The sequence below is a fragment of the Labrus mixtus genome, chromosome 23 (assembly GCF_963584025.1).
Source record: "Labrus mixtus chromosome 23, fLabMix1.1, whole genome shotgun sequence".
In the NCBI taxonomy this organism is placed as follows: Eukaryota; Metazoa; Chordata; class Actinopteri; order Labriformes; family Labridae; genus Labrus; species Labrus mixtus.
Genome location: NC_083634.1, coordinates 18970639 through 18990638, shown reverse-complemented (window position 1 = coordinate 18990638; position 20000 = coordinate 18970639). Strand labels below are relative to the sequence as shown.

Below are 20000 nucleotides of genomic sequence, written 5' to 3'. Positions count from 1 at the left end.
AATTCCTGATAATTATTCAATATTTGATAGTTTTGAGCAGGGCTTGAGTTGTTTAAGAGATGTATGCAGAAAAAAGTAGAAAGAAATGAATCTGTTCTATTTTTAATAGCAGTTTTTTTTTAAGTGGACATTTTTTGTCCTTAGGGACTTAAGAGGGTAGTAAATTTGTTTCACAGTGTTCTATTGATCTATTTAAAAAATTAAAATGTGCATTCCAAAATGTGTCAAGAGAGAGACTTTCTTACAAAAGATGGTGCCATATGCACTAACAGAGACAAAATGATGGCCAGATGAAGAGGAAACATTTGACCAAATGGACAAAAATGTCCATAGTGATGCATGAGGGTTAAGCGTTGATCCCTCTGATGCAGTTATATCGGCGATAAAATGAGCCGATACCGATGGTCACTGGATATGATAATATCGGCTGATATTATCGGCTGGGCGATAAATCGGTCGGGCTCTAATAGTGTGCAGGACTTTTAAATCTGAAGTTGTCAGTTAAAGCCTAGACCATAAGAAAAGGGACTCTAAAACGCTCTGAGGACTTTCGAGGTACTGCATTATGAATGATTGGTGAAACTTTTAAATCCAACTCTTCAGAAGACATTCACTGGAGCTTCCAAGCGATCCTGACAATCCTGTTACCAATCAAATCCAGCTCACTTAAAACAACAAGAAAAAAATGTGTGTTTGTGGTCAAAAAAAAGGGGATGTGGTCTCATTTAAGAAACACACTGTATTCCAGGGTAAATTCATCCGTCTGTGTGTGGTCAAACACACGATCCTCCGGCAGTCCCGTCCGGTTAGCCGTACAAGCTTTCACCATCGACGATGACAAGTTATTTTGTTGCTGTGGTGATCTGACCGAGGCAGCCTCAGGTACTCAATACACGTCCAATAAACACAACGGATGATTGGTTTTAGCATTTCTTGTGGGGGTATGTTTCCACATTTTGGGGATTCTTAGATCACATTTGTGCTTGAGATTAATCAAGAAAGTCAAATAAAACGACTCAAGAGACTGTCGACAAAATTTATTCGAACAACCAGAACCTCGCATGTGAAATCGTTCAGTGTGAAAAAAAAACAAAACAGATTTGTGTGCATCTCTAGCAGACTCCCATTTTGGACTCCGTTTTGTTATGAAGCAGTCCCATGTGACTTCAGCGTGTGTCTCGTGATGCCAGAAGCAGCCTTGAGTTAGAAAACACAGCAGCACAGTAAGTCACTGCCTCGCAAAACGCCACAAACGCACTGATTCGAGACTCCTGGAAAGGATTCGCCACGGTGTATAAAATGCTCCACGTGCATCCAGAAACCTGTCCGTCAAAAGGAACGGCCGGTTAGGGCAGCCAAAAGTCAAGAGGTGGGATCACGGCAAAAAAATATATGATACTGATGTGCGACATGACGGAGCTTACTGCTGCATCTGTGATAAAAAAATATATATATATGAGTGGGAGTGTTTGAAGAGTGAATCTGAAGGGTTTGAGGTGTTTATTCTGCTGGAAAGCTTCTAAAAATGGGGATTCTGCTTCAGCGTTTGAGACGTTTAAATTCACATAATCAACCTCCAAATCACCGTAAAAGGAGCGGGGTTCAGGTTAAGTCTTGTGGAACGATCACAGATTGCTGCTTTATGGCAGGTATTTGTTCATGTCACTCAAGAAACACCGCAAAAATGAAGTCTGGTCTTCGAGTTTCAGAGGCATTTTTTTGTGAGTGTTTCTCTTAGAATATAACCTTGACACACACACACACACGGAGCCAACGCACTCTGCCTTTTTCAAGGACTGAAAACCACATTCGGTCAGACAGATACCAGGGCTGGAAATTCTTTTTTTGTCTGGAGTAACAAGTGGTAAATACGTTTTTATATTATTTTTTCATCCTTCATTGTTGGATTTTAAAGGAGCAATCTGTAAGATATCTAAAGAATGAAATGATAAAGGTATCTTACTATCTGATCATTAAGGAAACATGTTGAAGTGCTGGCTTCTCTGACAACAATGCAGCAGCCAGTATGTCCTCCTTCTAACTTTAGATTCTGGTCCTGAATGCTCTGGATTTGTTTGGACCAGAGAAGGTAAAGCGGTTTTAAGGCGACCCCCGCACACGGCCGTTTTGGACGCCCCTCGGTTTGCCAGATATGAGAGCAGTTATCAGGTCAAACCAACAGGTGTTGCAGTAGAAACTATTTTTTTAAATATGGACTTTTACATCTAAATTAGACAGAACATTGGATTGAGCAGGAAATTGGGGGGAGAGAGCGAGGAATTACATGCGGGAAAGGAGCCGCAGATCGGCCTTGAACCCGGGCCGCTCGATAAATCGACTGTTTCTTTTGGTCCATTTGCTGAAACCATGGATGGACTGTATATTTCAAGTGAAAGTAGCCACCATCCCATCATCCATTGGGGGGTTCAAAAGCCAATGTAGCTTGGAATTTGGCATTTTGGCAGTCACCATTTTGACAAAGCTGGAAGTGACCATATTTGGACAATTGGGCGAAGTAAGGTTGGCGCTCTCTGGGGAAGTACTCACTTACTGAATGGGGGAGGGGCTCTGCTTTTTCAGACACAAGTAGGTGGGCTGCAAGAAAAAGGTGGGGAACCCCTGGTTTATGGTCTTTACCCAAAAACAAAACTGGTATACAGTCGAAGATGTCTGGTTACTAATTCCCTCCCTGGTTGGGATAAAGGTTCGGGCACATGAACACAGATTCAGGCAAACGTGCATCACTCTTTTTTCCATCTCGCATGCTGGTTGGTAAAGTCTTGGGTAGGGTATTAGGGCTCAAAATTGTTGGGTTAACGGGGTCAGTCGGGGATTGGTAAACAGCACTCTGTTACAACAACAACCCAAATACTCACCGGTAAGGTGGCATGTTCTATTGGCGTTCCCTATGGTGAAAAACATAAACCGTGAAACTTAGCGAATGGCGAGGCATTCAAAAACGTCCGTGTTATTAATGGAAGACATAAAAAAAGAGAGTGAAGGAGTTTTAATGGCCTCATGGAAGTTTTTTTTTTTCCACCTCTGTGTAGAGTATTTATTGCACGTAGGCTCTTTTGGATGAGGCTGATCTGGCTTTATCTGGCGGTTTGTAGCAATGTGCTGAAGCTCCATGGAGAACCGAGTAAGTCCTGGACTCACAGAAGGGGGGGAAGCTGCCGCCAAAGCTCCTCGAAGCACGGCAGAAAACCGATCAAGGAGCTTATGGGGCATAAAATTGGCGAACCATGGCCAGAGCGAGGTCCAAAATTGAGGTGATTATTTTCACTCCTGAGGCCTTCTCAAGCCTTCCCTGATCCATCTTTAAAATGTGAGCTCAATTTGATTATGAGTATTTAGCTAACACTAAACTCTAAGTGGTATTATTAGCCCTTGGATAAAGTAACACTTTCCTCTCTAGGACGATGAGCGTGTGTGTCCAAAGTTGTTGAAGAAACTTGAGCCAGCTGAGCTTTCTTAGTGCACGTCTGCTTCCAACTAGTAACATTGAGAGCTGTTAAAACAACCACATAAGCACAAACACACACACACACACACACACACACACACACACACACACACAGACAGACAGACAGTACGCCGGCCTGGTGCAAGAATGCTGCTGTGTCACGGTGAGCCTTCATTTAACCGAGCGTGTGTGTGTATGTAGGCTTTCAGAGCGCTTACTGTTACTTGCATAACATCCCGGATTTTTACAGTCGTAAAAATACAAAACAATCACTTATTCTTGGATTCTTGACGCCTGTCCAATGACTGTTTTGGAGCTTGAATCTTTTCTGAACTCGCCCTGCCTTTGTGTTTCCTCAGGCATCCCCAGATTTGATCTATTCTCTTTTACTGGAGTTGTATTGAAACATATTGTATTCATTTAACTCTAACCTTAAGCCGTTAACGTCTCAGGGGATAAATGCAGTCATCACAAAGTACCGCACATTTTGTCTCTATTGATAGGTGGAAATAATAGCAGTAGGATTAGCTGAGGCAGAATCAGAAGTTATTGTGGTTCATTTTTTATGATTGTTATTGCTCTACTTGGAATCCAATAAGCCCTTAAAGGAAGAATGTGCAACATTTTACACATAAATGAAGCAGGAAGTTATCCTGTGTAAATATCTCTCTGAGTCATGACTGTCAATCAATGAAACAGAAGCTCAAGTCCTGCTGGCTGCGTTGTGGTCTACATGGGCAGGATGGCCGGCTCCTCCCCTTGTGACTAGCAGTAGGACTAGCACAAGGACTAGCAGTAGGACTAGCAGAAGGACTTGCAGTGGGACTAGCAGAAGGACTAGCAGTAGGACTAGCAGTAGGACTAGCAGAAGGACTAGCAGTAGGACTAGCAGTAGGACTAGCAGAAGGACTAGCAGTAGGATTTACAGTGGGACTAGCAGTAAGACTAGCAGTAGGATTAGCAGTAGGACTAGCAGTAGGAATAGCAGCAGGACTAGCAGTAGGACTAGCAGTAGGACTAGGAGTAGGACTAGCAGAAGGACTAGCAGTAGGACTAGCAGTAGGAATAGCAGCAGGACTAGCAGTAGGACTAGGAGTAGGACTAGCAGAAGGACTAGCAGTAGGACTAGCAGTAGGACTAGCAGTAGGAATAGCAGCAGGACTAGCAGTAGGACTAGCAGTAGGACTAGGAGTAGGACTAGCAGAAGGACTAGCAGTAGGACTGGCAGTAGGACTCACAGTAGGACTAGCAGTAGGACTTGCAGTAGGACTGGAAATAGGACTAGCAGTAGGACTAGCAGTAGGACTAGCAGTAGGACTGGAAATAGGACTAGCAGTAGGACTAGCAGTAGGACTGGAAATAGGACTAGCAGCAGGACTAGCAGAAGGACTTGCAGTAGGACTTGCAGTAGGACTTGCAGTAGGACTTGCAGTAGGACTAGCTGAAGGACTAGCAGTAGGACTAGCAGTAGGACTTGCAGTAGGACTTGCAGTAGGACTAGCAGTAGGACTGGCAGTAGGACTTGCAGTAGGACTTGCAGTAGGACTAGGAGTAGGACTAGCTGAAGGACTTGCAGTAGGACTAGCAGTAGGACTAGCAGTAGGACTTGCAGTAGGACTTGCAGTAGGACTAGCAGTAGGACTAGCAGTAGGACTTGCAGTAGGACTAGGAGTGGTAGCAGCAGTGCTAACAGAATCAGTAATCTTGTATTCTTGCTTCTATTGACTCCCATCAAAAGTATCTCATTCACTGTTGTGTGTTTTTCTACTCTTTAACATGATCACCTCTTTCTTTAGAGGGTCATACCACCCAGCTTTTTAGATCCATAACATCTGATCTACTTAGGAGGCCCCGCTCTGCCTGTGTGTGTGTGTGTGTGGGAGTGTGTTAAAGTGTGTGTGACGGGGTCATGTCCGGGGCTCGTGAGGGTGAAAGAAAAGCTGCTTAGAAGTGCTGGAAAACACTTAGCTCGACCACCTTGTGTGTGTGGCCTTCTGCCCTTGTGACCCGCTTTGGACAAATCTGCGGGCCAAATAATCTTACAGCTCACTAGTGTGTGTGTGTGTGTGTCTGTGTGTCCTTGTGTTTAATCCCATTTTATGAAGTAATGGGAACAGGGATCATGGGTGTTTTTTACAGTGTACATAAAATCGTAAGGAAAGAATTGAAGGTGTACGTTTTTATTATCTATGTTTAGTGTCTCTAATCAATAACGGACACTGGTTTTAGTTTAAAAATACGATCAAATCAAACAAACAGTATGGAGAAGAAATACCAAGGACCTAAGGGTGCAATCACACCTGAGCCGTTTGGTCCGTTTGAAACAAACTCTGGTGCACTTTGTCGGATAGTTTTTTTTTTTTTTTTATGGTGTGAATGCTAAAACGAACTCTGGTGCGGACCACAGAACAAAAGTCTGGTCAGTTTAAAAACAGGGGTCTTTGTTGGCTTCCAGAGTACGGTGCGCCGTAGGTGAGAACGCATTCTGGACCAGTGCATTGTGGGTTGAATTTGGCCGTCTGTAAACAATGTCAAATAGCTTTGCAGAGCGTGGCTAACGTTAGCATTGCTAAAGACACCAGCCTTCAGTCCTCCTTACTTGTTAACTTCCAAATGCCTGAGCTAAGTGTGGTCGACATGCCAGTTTAACCTGACACAGCAGATATAGATCAAAATACTGACAAACTGAGCCGCGCTGCTCTACCACTGTCCCGATGTCTACCTTTGGATCATAGTGCAGCATAAAGCTGGATGGCAGCAGCCACTGACCGGAGCTACAGCCCCATCTAATGGTGCCAGTCCACAACATTTTACAGACTTCTGGTGTGTTTGACAAAGTGAAGTTTGAAAGCAAATCAAACCAAATGAAAAATGCTAAAATTACAACTTCACCCCTGAAACGCACCAAGTCCACAAGACTTCATATTTTAGAGCGACCTCAGACTCGACCATTTTTCTGCTCCATATATTTTTTAAGCAAAAAAAAAAACTATTTTTTTCTCACCAAAAAAGCGAACAAATAGACGTTATCTTTAAAATATAAAATAATGTATTCTTTTACAAGCTAACTGGCTTTTTCATAAGGGAAATTATCAGAAAATAAATGTTTAAATGAATGAAATATTGAGAAAGATGGACGATTGAGTTTATAAAGGCTCCTGTATCAAAGTTGTATAATCCTGAGTATTAGTAAAGTGAGCTAACGCACCCTAATTACTTCACTTTAAACAACTGACGACTTAGAATACTGAACATGCTAATGCTAATGCTCAGCCAGACAGATGTGTGTTTTTTTTCCCCTGACAGCGTCACGTGGAAAAAAAATGTATTTCTTAATGTCTACACTGTGAAACAGACTCGGTACAGTCCGGCGTGCAGGAGTATAATGTGGTTAGAGAGTCGGGCTGTGGAGTCAATAGCCTGAGCCGCTGTATAATCGGGTGCCGCCGACCTGACCGGCTCACCCTTTAATGAGCTTAACGGGCCCCATGTTAACGATCTAACCCGTAACAAGCCCAAACTCGAACCGACTAAAGCAGATTGTCCGGCCCTGTGATGTCTCAGGCTAACATGCACAGAGACGGGGGAGGGGGCTTATATAACACACACACACACACACACACACACATATAGACCAGGTATGTATAAAAACACACATACTGCTGCAAAGTAACCATGTGAATGTGCAGATTTAAATACCAGTAAATGTGGATTTTTTTTACATTTATCAACATTTCAAGTATAACGTATCGATATTTGTGTCACTTTCAATTTAGAAAATTATCGAGTGCACCTTTGCGTTTATAGGAGTGTGTACTTACGGGCAGGTTGGTGAAGACACTGAAGGTGCTCCTCAGGAAAGCGATCAGGTCGATCAGGTAGTCGCTGGCGTCCTGGGTCCCGCCTCCCGGCACGGGGGCCATCCAGTCGTAATCAGCCAGCTGCAGGAACTGGTCGATCTTTGCGTTCAGGCTGGTGTAGATCTCCGCCTCGGCTGCATGACGAGCGTCCTGCAAGAAGACCAAGCGTGAAACATGTACTCAGTAGTAACCGCTGATTTAGATCTGTCATATTCTCTGGATTTACTTTAATTTGTCAACGTTACATAAAAAGGACAAAAGCAGAGAAATCAAAAAGAAAAAGTAAAACAGGGTAGTTAAAGGTTCCTGGGTGTACCTTGAAGGTGGAGGTGCCGTACAGCTTGGTGGCGTTCGCCGTGTCAGGCGGGACGTTTGTGATGTTTGATATGAACTCCTCCAGGAAGTGGCAGCTCTGCTCCAGGTGGGTGGTGTTAATGATCACCTGCACCAGCTGGGATCCAAACAGAGGACACAATAATGAAAAGGGACGTTCATTTAGTTTGATTTATTTTGAGCTACTGTCACTATATTCTCTCTACTCACAGATATTTGTGTTTTTGTGTTAACAGACCATATTTGGAAACGTATCCACATTTTGGATTCAGACTTCTTACAGCGATTGTTTGAAAAAGAAAGTCGGCATGTTTATGTTTCCACAACACACTCGACTTTTTTTTTTTTTTTTTGGTTGCTTCCTGTTCGCTTGTTTGGTCTTAATGGTGTTTGGGTTGTGAAAACAAAACAGCACAGGAAGTGGAAATTAAATAATCACACACATGGTTATGACAGTTCTGCACGGATGCGACAACAAAACAAAAGATTGAGAAGAGGAAAAGTCGTTTTTTTTTTTCTGTCCGGAGAAACTTGAGCTGGAAACGTTGAGAAACCACCGAAACTGAACAATGGAGTTACACTCGCTAACTCGATCCCTCGGAAAGATTATAACAGGAGGTTGTTTTATCTACACACACACAAGCACGCACGCATATAGCACCTCAGCAAGCCCGACGTTCTTCTTCTTGATGGCGTACTGGAGACAGTTGCTGAGAGTTCTGGTCAACAACAGATTGGTGGACTTGCGGATCATGTCGTCGACCTCGGTGGAGCTGAGGACACACAAACGGACACATCACATGAATAAACTGAGAGTATATGGCATAGAATAAGCAGGTAGTGCTAAAGTGATTACTTCCACTTCTCGCAGACACGCAGCGTCTGCGTCTGAAGGCCAGAACAAACAGTTTAAGTTAAATTGTCCCGTCTGCGAATCTCTCCGTTTGGGGAAAAACTGGAAATGTCAGCCAATTCAAATGAGCGCATGAGCACGTCTGAGCTGTCGGGCTCATTAGGAGTCCGACACAGCTTTAATTTTCCTGATAAAAGTCATTTAGGGGGGAATTCCACTATTTTTTAAACCTCATTGATAATAGCAGAAAAAGTTTTGGAGTACAATGTCTACTTCGTCCTGACTGTAATGGGGGGGGTGGGGGTGGGGAGGGGGGTTGGGGGAGGTGTAATGGGGTTGGGAAATCTAGCCTTTCAATGTTTTTTTATTTATTGTGTTCTGATTATTATCGTTATCATTTTATCTATCTCTCTTTTTATGTCCTTGCCTTCTCTTTGTCTTTGTCCGGCGTACACTGCGGGGGAGGGGCGGGGGATGGGTGGAGGGGTACTGTGGTATCACAATGTGTGCCTTGTTCTGCTTTGTCGAAATTTTGTAATTTTATTGCTGCTGTGCCTGAAAAATAACCAATAAATATTTGATCACAAAAAAAAAAACATATAATCTTTACATCACATGGAACACAGTTTTTCTTTTTCTAATCCGTCCTGATAAAAGACTTAAAATTATAAACATGGATCCAACCTCGAGCCTCAGCAGACTTTCAATAAGTCATAAAATTACCCACCTCAACTCAGCCAACTTTACGCACAGAGAGCCAGCCGGCTGTTCGGTCTGAAATGAGCTCAAATTTACAGTAAAAACAAAATGTTTTCGACGGCGCTAATCGGACCCACTTACAGAACGTCTGACGTGTTATTGTGTTTGAAATGTGGGCCATGTTTGGGGGGGGGAAAGCCAACAGACTTTCTGCACATTTTAGGAGTCTGATGTCATGGTGGTATGCATTGTGTTCGCATTTAATAATAAATCATGAAGTTGAAGGCCTCCATGAGAGTGTGTTTAACGTCTAATATGAGTGAAATAGAATCTGCAAACAGGAGAGGGACCAATGTGGACACAGAGATGTAGAATCACAGACACAAACCAGGCAAGATGCATTCTACATCGATCAGCGTTTCTCACAGATAAATATGTAGCAAAGGTGGGTTGCAAATTTGTCTTTTGAATATATTTGAAAGATTGCATAACCATACAATAGTGTTGTAGTACTCAAGATCTGTCTTGGTCTTAAGACCACTTTTTGAAGGAATTTGTGCATTTATTGTTTAATTTTGGCCCAAACCATTTCACAGTGGGTCACAGGGTGTCTCGACTTTTGACGATCAAGTGTTTGGAATGGAACAGGTATAAAAACCATGATACAGCAAACAGCCAGGTTAATATTTCTCCAAAAGAGACACACAAACTCACAGACTAGAGAGTCAGGAGAGGTCAAACAGAGCAGAGATAATAATCAGCAGAAACAAAAGCGATCTCACTTTCTCTCTCTCTGCGGGACGATGAAGAAGAATCTGTGTTCTGCTGTGTTTGATTCCAGCGTGCTGTGGGTAACAAACACATTCCAACCAAATCAGCAAATTATCTGTGACTGGAATTCAACCTAAGTGCACATACACAAACACACACACACTGTGTCGCTTAAAGGAGAGCGAGAGCTGGAATTTCAAACTGTTTCCAAAAAAAAAAAGTGCAGAGGAATCCTAAAAACGTTCCGACAATTTGGGAGCAAAGGGGGATGAAATTCCTGGAGCGGCAGAATTGCAGAGTGGACAAAAAAAAGTGATGTGCGTGTGTTTTGAGAGCGGCAACAAGTCGATGTATGCTTGTGAACGCAGCGGGCACACGCACACTTACACAAATATAGACACGCCGCAGAATTCAGATAGGATTTCATGATATTTTCGCCGCCATCAGTCACAATAAATGCGCGGCGGTCGACGCTGTCAGAAGGAGGCCAAGTGCCTTAAAGTGCAGCCGTGTTTACAGCTTCGGTGAGTAATGGATGGATTCATGCGGAGACATTTCCAAAAGAATACCCACAGAGAGCAACAGTGACAGCAAAGAAAAAAAGAACATACTGAACAGAGGAAACTGTGAGGAGCAAACACACTACGTCCTGATGTGAGAGCGAAGCAGCGATGCAACACAAATCAACTTTTGTCATCAATGAATCCGCCAAGTACACTCTGTTCTGTGTAGTCGATGTAAGTGGGTTATTGCTTTGTTTGTGTGCGCCCATTGCTCTGTCAGATATTTTTTTGAACAATGGCATGCAAATAGAGTTCCTCTCATATTTTTCTTTCACCCTCAAATGGCTCCTTAGCACGACTTTCTACATCATTTGTCAGGGAAACAGCACTTCTGACACTAAATATCACTGCGGTTCGACTCCCCAACCGCCCGCTGACTGAAATAAACGGACGTGTCTGAAACATGATGAAAGAGAGAGAGAGGGAGAGTGGGTTCAGTGCAGTAGCACTAAATGATAGGGTTGTGTATGTAGAACTTGATATGAACTGGAACCGGGTCGAGCAAAGCTCAGAACTACAAAATTCATACTGGAGGGGGGACAGCGGGTGTTGTTAGATGTAACAAATGTAAAATGTCATGAGTGGCTTGTAAGCTGCTACTGGATGCTTTATGTATCTAACCATCCATCCATCTATACATCCATCCAACCATCGATCCATCAATCCATCCATCCATCCATCCATCCATCTTACAATCAATCCATTATCTAACCATCCATCCATTTATACATCCATCTAACCATCCATCCATCTATACATCCATCCATCTAACCATCCAACCATCAATCCATCCATCCATCCATCTTACAATCAATCCATTTACAATCAATCCATCATCTAACCGTCCATCCATTTATACATCCATCCATCCATCAATCCATCCATCTAACCATCCATCCATCTCACCATCCATCTAACCATCCATCCATCAATCCATCCATCTATACATTCATCCATCCATCCATCTTACAATCAATCGATTTTACCATCCATCCAACCATCCATCCAAGCATCAATCCATCCATCCAACTATTGATCCACCCATCCATCCATCTAACCAACAATCCATCCATCAGTCCATCCAACTTACAATCCATCCATCCATCAATCTATCTAATTAGCATTTGCTGAAAGCGAACTGTGCTAGTTCTATTCGAATGACTCAAACATGGTGCAGTGTTACATAATCATAGCTAACAGCTTATTCAACAAGGTATGGATGTCATTACATTACAATAGGCTAAAAGTGACAAAGCTAAATCAGGGTGACTCCCAGCAAAATCCATGATGACAGTCTTTGGAAAATGCAGTACGATACCTCAAGTACAAGTTGAGGCTTCGGCCCAATCGATACCTTTGTCAAACAAAAGGATGTGCTCATGCTTGTATGGTCATATTTCTGTGATTAGCTTAAAACGGAGCTGTGGTACATGCAGGAACTTTGGACTCAGCCTTCATTAGACATGCCTTAAAGCACTTGGCACAAGGTCCACAGTGGCTGGATCTCTTCTGGTGTTTCTGATTGAACGGCACGCTATACCATTTGATTTTGAATTGCCCGATTCATTTTGATCGTGTAGAAATCGTGGCCAAGAGGAGTTGTCTCTTTCATCCATACTTGTCTCTGTTTCTTTCCAGTCCCTTCCTCAAACAGGCTGACGGAGCCTGTATGCCTTTTCTCACCAACACCTTGTTTCATATTCGCAGTTCAACACATTCACACCCACAATCCTCTAACCCTGAACCCAACTTTGGGGTCGAGTAGAGTGTGGCTCAAGGGCATCTTTATGGCAGATCCAGAGGCAGATTTTTCCCGTGTTTTTCCCTTGTAAAGATATCAAACCAGCCAACTTCAGGCTATGAATCCAGTTGCTTCTACATCTGGAGGACAGGTTGATTTCAAGGCTTTCCTTCAAGCGTTAATGCCAACATCACTTCATCTCCTGCTTCTGTTAAACACTATTCGTTGAAGCAGCCAAGGTCAAACTAACATGCTTCAGGTCTTTTTAAAATCTAAAGTAACATCTCTGCGTCTTGGGCCATGCTAGCTAAGTAACTGGCATCTCAGGCTGCCAAAGTTTAGACCATTCAAAGTATGACCTGATGAAGGTTTTGTTGGGGACGACTTAGTCCATCCAAGCTTCCTGAGGATAACTGCTTCAATAATTCTAAGCATATCTAGTACCTTTAAAATACTCTTAAACACTGAGACATACAATGTAGCTTTGCTTAAGATCCTTCTAAGACAAGAGTGAACTTTTTAACCCGAGAATGTTTGAAAAACTGAGGCAGTCCTGTCAAACTAAAAGTATGCAATATGTTGAAAAACCTTCCAGAAACATTGCCTAAAAATGATTGTGTTAATCAGGTATTGTTGCACTTAGGCAAATAATCAATCTAATGAATAAAGGAGGGGAACTCTGGACGCAAAAGCCAACTTCAAAAACATAGATGGACCAAGACAAAACTTCTTTGGAAGGACGGGTGGATGAATCTTGTTTGCCTTGATTACCCAAAAGGTTAATGGTCATGTTTTTATTTTAAATGGCATTCCCACCTAAAGTTATCCAGACATTTCAAATAAAGTAACCAAATGTGGGGCTACAGTCCTCCAAGCGGGTGGCCAAGGTTCAAATCTGACTCCTTCCCCACTTTATCCACTGTCCTGTCTAAATAAAAGGCATAAAAAAGCCCAAAAATAAACCTTTACCAAATGGGAACCCCACAGTTGCCCTAAAGGTAAAGTCTTGGTATCCCCAAGGTAATCAAGGTTAGCTTTCTTGGAACAATGGATTTTCTTAACAAATTTTAAAGGAATCAAAAGATTACTTGAGATAATTTGGTTGGGACCAACGTGGCCGATCAATGGACCACCAGGCAGACATTTCCCTCCCCAGAGCCAAGATGCTAGCATTGCTAAAAACACAAAATCTCACTAACAGACAACTATTTGTACAAAGTCAAAACTGCATACGAGGAGCTGAAAAAGGTAAGGCACATCACATAAAGTTGAAGTTGAAGCAAACACACAAGCATGCTCTCTTTCCGCCCAAATCAGAATTACAAACAGAGGTTACGGTCAGAGGTCAGAAGGATCAATGACCACAATCCCCGCTTCATCATCAGGTCTGCTTCCGGACCCGGTGCATCTGTGTGTGTGTGTTTGAAGCGGGACAGGAAGGCCTGCCGCCGCGGTAACCAGATAGCAGGGTGTGTGCAGGACCGTAAAAAAAAAATCAGGCCAGGTCAAATAATGAGAGTCATTAGTCTGATTGAGAAGAGCGATTAGTGCTGTCTGGTCAGAAGGAGACCAAAGAGGAAGTGTTACACACACTAAAAAAAACATCTGTCTGAACATTTTGTTCGTTCAGACTCAGACGGTTGATTTCAAAAGAGATCCTTTAAAGAAGGAGACCGAAGGAGAGTGTATTAGTGGGAATATCTGAACAAGAGACTTGATTTTACAACGATTTCCTCTAACAGATGCTCATGTGAACTTACCACGACATCTTGAATAAAAAGAAAGATAGCATCATAAACTTAGCCTTGTACATTTCTTAACAGCTAATAGACTCAAAAATGGGTAAATAGGAATACATTATTGTGCTTTATGATGATTTGGACCAATGCCATCAGTCAATGAGACAATTTAACTCAACTATCTTTTCTAAAGAGCCAAAGGTTGATCTTAAGTTTGAACATTTATAGACTTCTACACTAAGCTGGTAAAGCAGCGCTTACATCCGACCGTGTCTGAATATTAAATATCCTTTCATCACACAAATTATTTCTCTCCTCCACCTTCTCGTGTCTCTTTGTTATTTCCGCCTGTCACGGTTCAATGGTACCTCTCTGATTGGTTCCCAGCCCCCCCCCCCCCAGTCAACACACTAATACTAAAATACAGAAATAAAAAAAAACACGTGCAGGGAGACGTCAGGCAAAAGTGTGTTTCTCTTTATGTTTGTTACAGTACAACTTGTTCTATTCAGCGTTTTTTTCCTCAGTCCACAAGTGCAGCAGCTCTCGTTTCCTGTTGGTTTATATACAACTTTATGAGCCCACGTCTTCTCGTATGTTGATCAGTGTGTGTGTGTGTGTGTGTGTGTGTGTGTGTGTGTATCTGGCCACATCCCAGCCTGCTGAATCTTCCTGAGACGGCAGAAGATGATTTCTGATTGCTCCTCTCATCCGTAGAAAAGTGGCTGCATTGTTTTAGTTTACTCATCCATCATCTTTAACCAACACACACACACACATATACACACATACACACACACACACACACACACACACTCAGATGGTTACTGTTTGATTTGGACAGATCATGGAACAGAAGCTGGACCCGATCGCTGAGCTTTGGTGAGTGTGTATTTGTGTATTTGTGTCCACATGTAGAGCCAACTCTAATCAGACAGAGCTTCCTGGTTAGGATGGAAAAAAGTCCGCTTATCCCCGATGATTGTGAGTATGTGTGTGTTTGTGTTTGTTTATGTGTGTGAGGAAGAAAAAGTGGGAAAGAGATGTTCTAAATGGTATAAAAGTGATGGAGAAATTGTAATTGAGCGACAGGTTGGTGAAGCAAAACCCCCCAGTTAAAGAAAGAGGCCGTAGCTTTTTCCTGAAAAAATAAAATACAGACTTCTCCTAAAGTGAAGCTGCTCCATCGTCCCTTCAGGGCCTCCGTACATGTGTGGTGGTGACTGTGTCTGCAGAGACCCTGTGCTCTGACTGGATTTTACTGTTCTGGTTTGTTCTGGTTGACTCGGGACGTTTCTGGGCGGGGAAGCTGGTGTGTTCCCTCTCAGCCAATGACAGCGCAGCAGGTGAGTTTAGGGGAAAATGACGGACGTGGACGTAGCGGTAAACAAAGAGAAAATCACCTGAGATGCAGGTCTTCAGAGTACTTCAGGCAGGCGTAGATGAACTCCTTGAGCAGGCAGTAGGCTTTCGGCACAAACTCGGAGAAAGGGAGCTTCTTGGGGAAGGGAAGCTGGAGCAAACGGAGCAAAGAGAGGGCATTAATGAAGACGGATGGTTATACAGTTTACTTCTCATTTTTGAAAAGCAGCCTCGTGGACAACCAATAGGACGATCTCTAAACAACTGTGATGAGCGACACACTGGTGTAGTAGAACTCAAAATCAGTCTTGAGTCTCAAGACCACTTCTTGAAGGTCTCGGGAATAGAAAGCATTTTTACTTGGTCTTGTCTCGGTCTCAGACTGGGCAGACTCCTGATATGAAATCAAGACCGGACAAGACCACCACTGATAGGCTAATTTTCCACGTCATTATTTTTTGCTTAGAAGTAAAATGGACCCTTTCTAAAAGAACAAATAACTTCAATTAATTCATAATTTGATTTTTATCCCCGGGTTACGGCTGCAACCTTCCCTAAGTGACCGCTGCACACATGATGACTTTTCAGTGATATTTATCGTCTTTGTCTTGACTCGGTCTGGATCCCTAAATGTCCAAGTCTTGCTGGTCTCGGTTATGTCTTGATCTGGACTACAACACGACCACATACAGTACTTTTGAACACGTTTTTCCAGCATTTATAAACCATTCTTTGTGAATCTGAAGCGTCCTGATCGCTCTTTACCTTTTCCAGTTCAGGGTCTTGCAGGGGAAACTGGGAAGTGTAGTGTCTGTACTCCTGCTCCGTGGAGACGGGGATTGGACTGAAGTTGTCCTGGTCCAACACCTGCCTATGGGAGGTAGAAGACTCGCAGGTAAGTTTTTTTTGTTTCTTTAAAGTGGACAGAAATGACTCAGATTCCTTCAGCCTTGTAGCCTCTCTTTCTCAAACACACAAACATATATAAACAATCATCCCACTGGGGGTCATTCTATTGCTTGAGGTTTTTCTTACCACCCTCCCCTCCCCTCCCCCCCCCCCCTTCTTTCACCACCACCCCGTTTCTCGTTGGCGCTCCAAAGGTTTCGGACGTTCCAGCGTTCCGTGGAGAGTCCGTGAACCGGAGAGCGCTCCCTCTCCAACAATACAACACAACATTCCTGTGGCTTCCCCAGAGTGTGTGCGTGTGTGTGTGTGTGTGTGTAAAAGAGAGAGAGAGGGAGCGTGTGTTTGTTTGTCTGCCCTCGCTGCAAGTCCCTCTGGTGTCATTGGACGGAGGCGATGGTGAAACAATGGCATGTAAAAAGCCCAAACACACACACTATAACACACACACACACACACACACACACACACACACACACACACACACACACACACACACACACACACACACACACACACACACACACACACACACACACACACACACACACACACACACACACACACACACACACACACACACACACACACACACACACACACACACACACACACACACACAGTCTTGTAAGGGTAGTGCCCATTCTTAAGGGCAAAGAATGTCCCGGAAAACTTGTTTTAACGCACTTCCTCTCTCTGGCTGGTTGTAAAAAACTTCAAAACCAGGGCGAGGAAGTTTCCCACAAACTGGATCTGCCCTCCTGACCTTCTGACTAAAAAAGAAAAAAGTGGAAGGTCAGTGCAGCACATACTCGGTAACACGCGGCCTAACACGCACACGGACCGCTTTTACAATGGCTTCATGTTCCTGCCGAGAGGTGAGAGTTGGGTCGATGTCGAGGTCGGTCAGTACCTGAAGGTGAGGTTCCACCTCTTGAGCAGGATTTCTCCGTACTGGTCCCTCATCTCCAGCAGCATGTCGAACAGCTGGGACACCGGGAAGCCGTAACCCTGCAGGAGGAGAAACCGAAGAGGAGAGAACCAGTCAATGTTTAGCTGCATCTTTAAAAAAGACCAAGCAACCTGCTCCTGCTGGGACTGTAACAAATCCTCAAGTTTTTCTTTAACTTATAAGACGGGATGTTTTCAGCTGAACAAATGTCTTCAACTTGAAATTATTGGACGGTTAGATAAATGAGTCTGTGGCCATCTGTTGAAAGCCTTTACATGTGTAGTACATTGTGTTATACATAGGGCTGTCACATTACGATTCATTGCTAGATGTCGATAGTTAATCGTGATTAATCATATTTTTAACCACATGTTTAAAATTAATATATTTTGCTCATTAAAGTCTTTATATGCTTTATCACACTTCAATGTAATAGAAATCAAGTCTATCCTCTGAAAGTAACTCTGTGAGTCATGACTGTCTACAATGGGTGTAACACCCGAGTCCCACTGTCTGTGATGTTTTCAGAGTTTTCAGAGTCCTATCTTCACTTTGTTTACATCGCCCGGACGGCCGGCTGACTCCTCCCCTCGTGTATAAAAGTTGTTTAATTGAGGGACTAGAGAAAAGAAGAATAACATACTGTACTCACTGCTTAACTGTGTTTCTAGATCACGCTCATTTCAGGTAAATTTACATGCAGTGTGAAGACACGAGCATAATAAAGATCGCTAGCATTAGCATGCTAACACAACAATGCAGCGCGAGTTGTTTTGGTTTCATGCTGGTGCTCAAGGGCGACATCTGCTGGATCAAAAAAATCACATATAAAGCCTTTAAAAAAAACATTTTATGCTTTTATTTTATATTTTGTACTGTCTTCAGCTAAGTTTGTATTACTTCCTGTTTGGATAAAAAAAAACCTGCTTTAAGAAAAAAAAAGAAAATAAGAAACGTCCTGTAGATCAAGAGTAATAACGTTAATTAAACCATGAAAAAAGGAACAGGAACTGGCTACAGATTAAAAAGTTAATGAAATCAGACAGAGTGGAAAACGAATATGTGACATCACATTCGATTCAGCCAAAGAGGGTTTAGAAAGTTAGTAAGTTCTTGAGACTGTAGTTTCTGTTATATGTGCACAATTTTGGTCAATCCATTGATAAGTTCATGTTCAAGTTCAAGTTAAACCTCTGAGGAGTTAATTCAGCGGTTCTCTGTCACCTCATCACTTTGCCTAAATTACTTTTTTGGAATGGTACCATCCATCCATCTCCTCCCTCGTTCTCTCTCACTCATCTCTGAATGTTCCTCCTCCATCACACTCACCCATACCCAGGTTAGTTCATACATACACAGGGAGAAAATGATAAAACGTCTTTTTCTAAAAGGGTCGAATCAAGAAAGAAAGTCTTTCTTTGGAGACTGGCTGGCGTCCATTTTTGAAGTACAAAACATGCTTTGAATGAGTTTCATGGGCCTCTGGGGTCCACTAGCTCACAGCTTACATGGAATATGCCAAAGATATCTGAACGTAAAACACCAATAAGACAAGAAAAATAATAATTTCATGCGGCATGATGTTATGAAGGGCTTCAGGGATGGAGCTGGACACACGTACCTGCAGCGTGTCGGCAAAAAGGACAATGAGGTTCTTCAGATCGAGCACCAGGTCCGGGTTGTCACAGTACGACTGAGGAGACAGACAGACAGAGTGTGTGAGAGAGCTCGTATTATTCTGTCTGTCTCTAAAGTGTGCGTGGTGTGCGTACATGGGGTTGTGTTCGCTTACAGAGTGCGTTCTCAGAGCGGCGATGATTTTGGACAACGCCAACTCCCAGAGCTCCTCCACGTACGCTCGGTTGACCAAACCCTGCGTGGTGTGAAGGACGTGATCCTCCACGACGAAGAAACTGGATGAAACGACAAAAACACACATTCATGAAACATTGGAATAGTTAGGGTAAAAGTTTGGTACAGAACCGGAACATTTAAAACACCATTTAGGATTCTTTAAACCAAAATTCTTTATCGTTGCCGTGGTAACACCGAACACTGATAGCTGCCATACTGTTGCTGTTTGTGCTGCTTTGATGAAAACGTCATGTATATTGTACTCTGATACATTAGCTCGTCTGTAAACATATTCTCTCCCTCAGGTCGGTTTCGCCCCGTCGTCTCGACTACAGTCAACTCGGAGGTCGTTTTCATTGCGGGTGGGGAGGGGGGAGTAGCAGGCTGGTGGTGAATCACTCCCATGATTCACCACAAGCCTCGTCGTCATCTTTTCTTATTGCTTTGTTATTGAGAGCCCCCTGGTGGCGGAATTTACAAACTGTGCCTTTAAGTGGTCGCCTACAAAAACATCTTTCCTGGTAAAATTGCCCTTGAAATATTGGTTAGTTATCCAAAAATCCATCAGTTCCATCCTCCTACGCTCCAGTCTGTGGCGGCTCAGCTTTTCTTCGATACTAGTACGTGGGTGCTCCAATGGAAAAAAGGTTGGGAAATACTGACTTAGGCCAAAACTGCACCAAAGAAACAGACATGTGAGAATATTTTCTCATTTTATAGTTTGGTATTTTTGCAAAATTAAGAAGAATATGTAACTGTTTGGATGAAGGGAAATATAAGAGATTGATTTTATTTATAACTCTTCTGTGGGAAGAGAAGAAGAACCAGACTTTGACTCAATATTGGAAGCCACCCAATGTTAAAAAACTGATCGGGATCGGACGCAAAAAAAATTTGATAG

General features: G+C 43.0%; 1 protein-coding gene across 3 annotated transcripts in view; it reads right to left on the bottom strand.

Moving 5' to 3' along the window:
• Nucleotides 1-20000, bottom strand: part of exoc6b (exocyst complex component 6B) — an 83134-nt gene that overhangs the window by 32875 nt on the left and 30259 nt on the right. For 2 of the 3 annotated variants that reach the window (XM_061032056.1, XM_061032059.1), the window contains exons 11-18: nt 19038-19158; nt 18867-18938; nt 17207-17304; nt 16153-16258; nt 15429-15538; nt 8321-8432; nt 7643-7777; nt 7288-7476 (exon numbers count right to left, since the gene is read on the bottom strand). In XM_061032056.1, coding sequence (XP_060888039.1) covers nt 7288-7476; nt 7643-7777; nt 8321-8432; nt 15429-15538; nt 16153-16258; nt 17207-17304; nt 18867-18938; nt 19038-19158 — 943 coding nt within the window. Of the gene's footprint in view, nt 1-2876; nt 2907-7287; nt 7477-7642; nt 7778-8320; nt 8433-15428; nt 15539-16152; nt 16259-17206; nt 17305-18866; nt 18939-19037; nt 19159-20000 lie in introns of all 3 variants that reach the window. The other variant, XM_061032058.1, reaches the window with a different exon arrangement.